This window comes from Buceros rhinoceros, unplaced genomic scaffold (assembly GCF_000710305.1).
Source record: "Buceros rhinoceros silvestris isolate BGI_N320 unplaced genomic scaffold, ASM71030v1 scaffold17635, whole genome shotgun sequence".
NCBI lineage: Eukaryota > Metazoa > Chordata > Aves > Bucerotiformes > Bucerotidae > Buceros > Buceros rhinoceros.
The window spans coordinates 50,344-57,825 of record NW_010411388.1 but is presented as its reverse complement, the minus strand read 5'-3'; the positions used below and the strand labels follow the sequence as shown (position 1 = coordinate 57,825).

Sequence of the window (7,482 nt, the reverse complement as noted above, 5' to 3'; positions counted from 1 at the left end):
ATTTTTATTATTTCTTATTATTTTAGCTATTTCCTTACAATTCTTTTATTCTTAAATTCTTATTTTGTTTTCCTGTTTTTTGCATATTTCTTGTTCAGTGTAGGCGTGATGTCTTTTCAAGATCCTGAGAAAGAGGTGACCATTCTTGGGCCTATTCACACATAAACTGTTGATACTTCAGGACCTGTTAAGGAGGGATCATACAGTTAATTTTAAAGGATGTTTATCTTAAAGTCTGGGACACCAATATACATTGCTGTGAACTGCTGGGTTGAGGTGAAAGGGAAGATTAAAGAGGAAGTAGAGTTTATTAATAGACTCCTGCATGACAATGGCTTCTCTGTGTGCATTGACTGACTTTTGCTACAGGACTGGAAGATGAAAGAGCATTTGAGATAAGAAATACAGCAAAGAAAGCTCTGTAAGTGAATAATAAACAAAGCACCACTCATTGTCATGCTTTCACGATTTTCCCCTTCTCTCCATCATGCACTTAATAAAAATTATAAAGCATTTTCCTAATTTTTTTTTTTTGAACATTTAGGTTGAAAGAGATTAAATTGCCCGATAGTATCGGGGAGCTAGAAGTAGCTTTTTGATGCTGCTTTAAGTATTTGGCCTAATTATAAATAATGACTGTAAAATGTTTGTGCTAATATTCGGAAGCTTTCTTGAACTGAGGGATAGAAGCTTTGTATAGCCTCTTGAAATTATCTGTCTAGGCATTTCAAAAGCATTTGGTTTGTTTTTAACAGTAGAGAATTGCATCAGTAACAGGAAATATTGTTGGCTTTACTCAACTACCAAATAGCAAGTGGTGTTTTATTTGCATATCAGCTAAATCTTACTAGAATTTTTGTGCTTACTTGGCAGATCAAGCTGGGGGGGTTTTCTGGGTTGTTTTTTTTTTTTTAAACGAAATTTCAGGCCTCAGATTTTCATCATCACTTGATTCAAAATACAATTTTAAAGCTTTTTGTTTACTCTAAGGGCTGTTATGCCTTACAGTAGGAAAGTATTTAGTCACGATGCATGTTTTCTTTCCTTAATGTGAAAATCTGCTGTTCAGCTTCATTGCTGCTTTAAAACTCAGGGTGTTAGGCTAACTTCAAAGACTGAAGCTTTAAGTTCTAATATATTACATTCCTTCTACTTAAAATATCTGTTTCACTACTTCCATAAAAGTGGAACACAAATTACAAATCAAGTATTTGTCAGATTAATATGTCAGAGGAGTGAAATACTTTTGAGGGAGTCTAAACCCAAGCTTTTTTCTAGATCTCACTTTAAAGCAGAAAGCTGTGGAATTTATTATAAGTAGGACTATGGGAAAAAAAATCACAAATTATAACATGTTATGGCCACTAGAATTATTAAATAAGCTTTATCTTTATAAAAGTGTATATGGAAAGTGGGGAAACTTGGGGGATACTGAAAAGCATTGGACATAATTTGTGTGAGGTTTTTGGATGTGGTCACTCTTAGAAAGCTAATCACAGGGTAAACTAGTAAGCAGCCTAGCAAAACTGAGAAACGGTTGCAGACGATAAAGATTAATAGCTAATGGGAAGCGTTGAAGAGCTTAATGGCAGCACGAGCTGCGCGCTCTGAGTACCTCTGGTCCACAGAGTTGCTGAAGCGGAACAAGGAGTGCACAGTGACCTGGCAAATTTTGCTGAGAAAACAAGTATTTGTATTCTTTCAAGTCACGGGACAATTTCAGGATGCCTCCCAAGGGTTGTAATGGCTAATGAATTGAGCAGCACTCAACACAGATAGTAATTTAATGGAGACAGCTGCTAAGTACTGCACTCTATAAAAAGTGGCTTTGAACAGCCAAATGGGCTGCCGAGATGGGTACATGATATATTAGTGGGGATGTGCAGGAGAAATGGAAGTACAATGTGGGTATGGTTTGCAAAGAGAATCAAAGATTTAAAAGAAAAATTTTTTAAAATACACTAAGCAAAAATTAAGTATGTGCTCACTAAAGGCAATACCACACTTCCACATGGTTACGTTTGGCACATAATCAAAACAGCTCAGTTTTTGCTAGCTTTGCTAACTGCATCTCAGGTAGGACATGTCAGGTGTTCCTCAGAAAGGTATGAAAGTGATGCAGTTCTCAGCACAGAGGACCAAAAGCAGCTCGTACATCTCTTGAACTGAGAGAAGGCTTTAGAGCTGAGAACAGAATTTGATTATGATCGGGTTTTTGAAAAGGAAAGAGGAAAGTAGCAGAACATGTGTGGATACAAAACACAGTATGTACTGTAGGTCAAGCAGCTGCTGCTTCTTTGTAAAACAGGAAGAGAACAGTTAAAGTGAGGCAGTGAGTTGACTTAATGATTCCGAAGATAAGCTGCTTGTAAGGTGGCTGTAGTACAACAAAGCTCATTGTGCTTACTTTGGAAATGGAGCTTTTGTTAGAGACAAATTTTATCTGATGTACTTTTGACTATTTTGCAGAGTTAGAATTTTTCTTTTAATAACCGAAAAAAGAAATATTCAAATATGTATTATTGATCTATGTATAAATGAAAGAGTATTTGCCTATGGTAAATTTGAATAGAGATTTGTTAATTGGTTACAGCCTCATGAAAGTCACTTTCTGGAGTCAGTTTTAATTTCAGTGGGCAGGTTATTAAAGGGAGAAGGCATTCTTTTAACTGTTACATCATAGCTTTTTCAGTATTGCTGTTATATGGGAGGTTTCATTTGGCATGCTAAACTTTCAGGATGTTAAAAGCTGCTTAAAAAAAAGCTTTCTTTTCAGTCTCAAAATAGCTAACCAAGTTTCCTTTTGTGCTAACAATTGTTTTTTATTTTGGTAGTGCATCTTTCTAACAATTCAGCTGATAAGTTTCATAGAATGTCTTTCAAAAGGTCATTTCAAAAGTTTCATTTGAAAGAGATGAATGGAGGGTTAAAATCAAGCCATTTGGAATATCTTGTTCACTTCTGCAATAGATGTTGTTCTTGATTTAGTCAGCCTTTTATTTCTAAAGCTATTCCTAATTATATCAATAATAATAGCTTTATTCACTGAATTATAAATTATTTGAGGCAATAACTATTAAATTACAATTGAGAGAAGTTCCATAACTGGTCTTTAAGGCATCACCATGATGCAAATAATAATGTTTGAGCTTGTTGATGCAATTCCTTTTCAATTTCAACCATAATTTTCTCATTAGGTTTATGTTACATCAGTGTAGATGTTTAATATGAACCTTCATCTTATAAGAGACTGTAATTCATATGCTGTCATTTCTTTTCCCAGATCATTTCCGTCGGTAAGTGACGATTAAGAATGAATGGACATATATCAAACACCCCTCCTGGTGGATATGGAAGTTATTTTCCTCAAATGAAGTAAGGTTATGCCTCTGATTTTCTTTTTATGCAAAAAAATTATTGTATTTTCTTCTTTACTCTTTCATTTCAGATAGTGCTATAATTATTTGAACCCCTTGGAGAAGTACAAAGGTAGTGTCTGTAAAAGAATGTGCAGTTTCCAAACAGTGTAATCAAACTGACAGGTAGAATCTGACTCGGTTTTGTATTAGTGTAAGGTTAAAGCCGTATTACTGGGTGGAACCATCTGGAACAGAAAAATAAATTGCTGTAGCCATAACATACTTACTCTATTACTTGGAAAGGCCTTCGTATGCCGGAGATGTTTAAGGTTAGATCTGAGTGAATGCATTTGTATGCATGAAAGTTGAGGCTGTCCTTTCCATCTGAGGAAGGTACTGTTTCCCAGTAAACAGAACTGAGCAACTGTTAACTGAAAGTGTCACCTTGCCTGAGATGGTAAGATGCTCCCTGTATCAAAAACATGGCACTAGGCTCATTCGCAGCACGAAAGAGAATTGACCTAATCTGTTGCCAGAGAACGTGTGTTTCTGCGTGGAGCGGGGCATCTGTGCTGACATCTCCTTCTCATATTGTCCCTTTAAAGTGAGTTTGTATATGACCCATTCTTCTTGTTACATGAGAACGAAGTTGGATTGCCTTTATTTATGTTTGTTGTAGGCAATGATAGTCCTTTTCAGTCTTTTATGTAAAGCAGTTAAAAATTGTTAAAAGCAGTTAACACTTGTGTATGCAGGAAAAAAACCTGAAACCCTACTAAGTCTTTGGCACAGTCACCATGATGATGATCATTATTTAGTGATTTTGATTACTTACGTTATGGTAGAATCTATGCATGTACCACATCCTGATTGTGTTTGATGATGTATTAGTGCAGCAAAAGAGAGCTCAGAAGGACTTTCAGCCTAAGTGAAACATGCTTCATTGTATTTATTCTGTGGAACGCATATCCAGTATCAATACCACTGTCAGTAATGTTGTAGGTATGTGTAGTGCTACATAAGGGGAGGTTTTTTCGATGCCTGTTTCTGTGTAGCAAATAGATCTATTTAGAAGTTAACCAGAAATGTTTTCTTGCAGTGGCTATGGTTCCCCAACGTCTGCTCAAGCAGAGAGGGAGCAGAATTCCAGAAGAAGTGCAAAAGCTCTCTATGGTAAGGAGGCATAAAGTCTCTAAACTTTTATGTTAAAATTGATGTTTAAATATTGATTGTGACATCATGGAGGAAATATTTTATGTGTATAAATCTGAAAGTGTGTGTACATGCACATGAGTTTGTGTGTCAACAGAATTAAAGAACAAGATAGTTCTATTCCTACTAAAACCAGCTAGGCTAGCTAGGAAATATTTCCTAAGCAGACAACTCCCACCTACTAATTTTTAAGGCAACAGTGTATAAAGCATTTATCACAAAACTAAGAGTGATCCTATAGCTAAGGTATGTATGTACTAGGGAGAAGGCAAGCAGGGATCTAGCTGTGCTACAGGTTTGATTCATGCCCTGTGTCTCCCCCTGCCTCCCCAGCTTTATCCCCTGCTAGCAGAAAAGGAATTGACAATATTATTCTTGTTTGACATGAGGATTTCATGGAAATTAGATTTGATATAACGTATTTGGATTTCTATTTGGCCTCTTCTTTTCAGCAGGCTTTGTGGCTATCAAATGTAATGTTACTTAACAATGGCTAGATGTTGTTGCACTTACCAAATACAAATGCTATTATTTGTCTTGGCTGTTTATGCTATTCTTTAGCCCATGGCCCAATCACTGTGGAGGCAGAATGTAGTCATGTTCTTTTGCCAGCCAAATTGCAGCATTTTCTGTCCACCTCCACCATGAATACACCCTGTTGATAGCTGTTCTGGTAATGGACATACAAACAGCAGTGAGTCTGAGAAATGTTCTGCTGTGTAAACCTGTGCCTGTTTCTAAATGGTCTTATGAAAGTCAGTACAACTGATGAGACTGGAAGAACAGGGTTTACAATGAGAAACCTGTCTTGTGCAGGACCCCTTGCACCTCAGCCTGCTCTCACTTCTTGCATCTGCCACCTCTTCTGCCGGTTAACAAACTGGAAAGCTCAAACAGCAGCTGCTAATAACCACAACGTGCCTAGCAGTAACTAATCTTTTCTCCCTCCTATTTTGTGTGGCGAGATGGCTGGGAGTGACCTCAGAGGTTAGAGGACTGATAGCAGGATACTTTCTGGCATTAGAACAGCATTAACTTTGGTCTTTGAAGGATACCCTACAGGTCTTCAGTTTGGTTACTGACCTGTGAGCACATGAGAAAAACTTAATTCTATTGGTTGTCCTGTAGGCTTTTGAACGGCTTCAAAATTCATGAAGCTTAAAGATTAGAGATCTCCTAGCTTTTTATCCTCTGAAAAGCAGTGTGCCCAGGTGGCCAAGAAGGCCAATGGCATCTTGGCTTCTATCAGAAATAGTATGTCCAGCAGGAGTAGGGAAGTGATTGTCCCACTGTACTTGGAACTGGTGAGGCCACACCTTGCGTGCTGTGTCCAGTTTGGGGCTACGAGAAGAACATTGAGGTGCTGGAGTGTCTCCAAAGAAGGGCAACGAAGCTGGTCAAGGGTCTAGAAAACAAGTCTTATGAGGAGCGGCTGAGGGAACTGGAGTTGTTTAGCCTGGAGAAAAGGAGGCTGAGGGGAGACCTTATTGCTCTCTACAACTGCCTGAAAGGAGGTTGCTGCAAGGTGGGGGTCAGTCTGTTCTCCCAAGCAGCAAGTGATAGGACAAGAGGTGATAGGACATAGGCTTCAAGTTGCTCCAGGGGAGGTTTAGACTGAATATTACGAAGAACTTCTTCACAGAAAGGGTTGTGAAGTATTGGAACAGGCTGCCCAGAGTGGTGATTGAGTCCCCATCCCTGGAAGTGTTTAAAAGACTTGTAGATGTGGCACTGAGGGACGTGGGTTAGTGATGACCCTGGCAGTGCAGGGTGAACGGTTGGACTTGATCTTAAAGGCTCTTCCAGCCAAAACGATTTTGTGATTCTTTGAGTGGTGTGAAAAAGCTGACACGGTTTGGTGGCCAAAGGCACTGCGCTGGAGTAGCATGAAGGTCCGCTTCTGAAAAAATGAGGAAAGACAGAAGTAGAAACCATTTGGAACATTTGTCGTTTTAAAATAATGTTGCACGTGAGTCATTCTAAGTTTAAATTTATCTTTTGTAGTGGTATGCAACAAGAGTCAGTGAGCTTTTCATATCAAATATTTCATGGGATAATCATATGTCAGTAGAAGATGGGGACAAGTGAGTAATTTTGAGGTGCATAATGGTAAACAACCTTTTACTTGTAAAATACTTAACTGAATTCAGGTACTAATTGAAAATTCTTACAATATAATGCTGCTGCAGAATGAATCGTTGATCTTGGTTCACTTCCGTTGCTGGGAGGTATATCACAAAACTGCAGTTGCAATTGCCAGGAACTGAATGGAGTAGAAGTCTCAATTATCCTGGAGCTCTGAGTGAAGATACCTTGGCACAGCTTTTAGGACGAGTTTGCACATTTTACTGCTTCTGCTCTGTTTTGTACACATAAAGAACTAGGCTGTCAGTATCACCACATATATGAACTGGATAAAACAAGGAAAACACCTTAAAACCTTTATAAAATTCAGGGCATTTATATATAATTTTTTTTAATTTAAAAAAATTATTTTAGCAACCACATTATCATTCTGCTGCATCCCACATATGTCTTTTCTTCCTTTGTGATGTTAGGGATGTTTGTGCATGCTGTCCCGAGGTGGGTGGGAAGCAGCTGAGTGATACTGGAATTGTTAAGATGTGTTAAAATGATTATTTAAAATATTTTATTTTGAATTAATAACTAACTTAAGTATTTTACATGAGATCCATGAGACTGAAAGCCTATAAAGCAGATTGCAGTTGTCGTCTTATATTTTATATTAAGTACACATGTATTAAATGTACATACTTTATTTGTGTAAATGCATAAAGCTCATATATTTAACAGATATCCTTATAATATCTTGGAAAATATATATATAATTTTACTGTGAAAGTAAAATGGTCTATGTTTCTTTTTTTTATAAAATGTGACAAGGTAATGT

The 7,482-nt window shown here is 37.4% G+C and overlaps 1 protein-coding gene across 1 annotated transcript in view; it reads left to right on the top strand.

Annotated features, from left to right (window-relative positions):
- The first annotated feature begins 3,282 nt into the window (after window positions 1-3,282).
- Window positions 3,283-7,482, top strand: part of EPS8 (epidermal growth factor receptor pathway substrate 8) — a 54,020-nt gene continuing 49,820 nt past the window's right edge. The window contains exons 1-2 of the mRNA XM_010136014.1: window positions 3,283-3,375; window positions 4,459-4,532. Of these exons, the coding sequence (XP_010134316.1) occupies window positions 3,314-3,375; window positions 4,459-4,532 (136 nt within the window). The 5' untranslated portion in view covers window positions 3,283-3,313. The remainder of the gene's footprint in view (window positions 3,376-4,458; window positions 4,533-7,482) is intronic.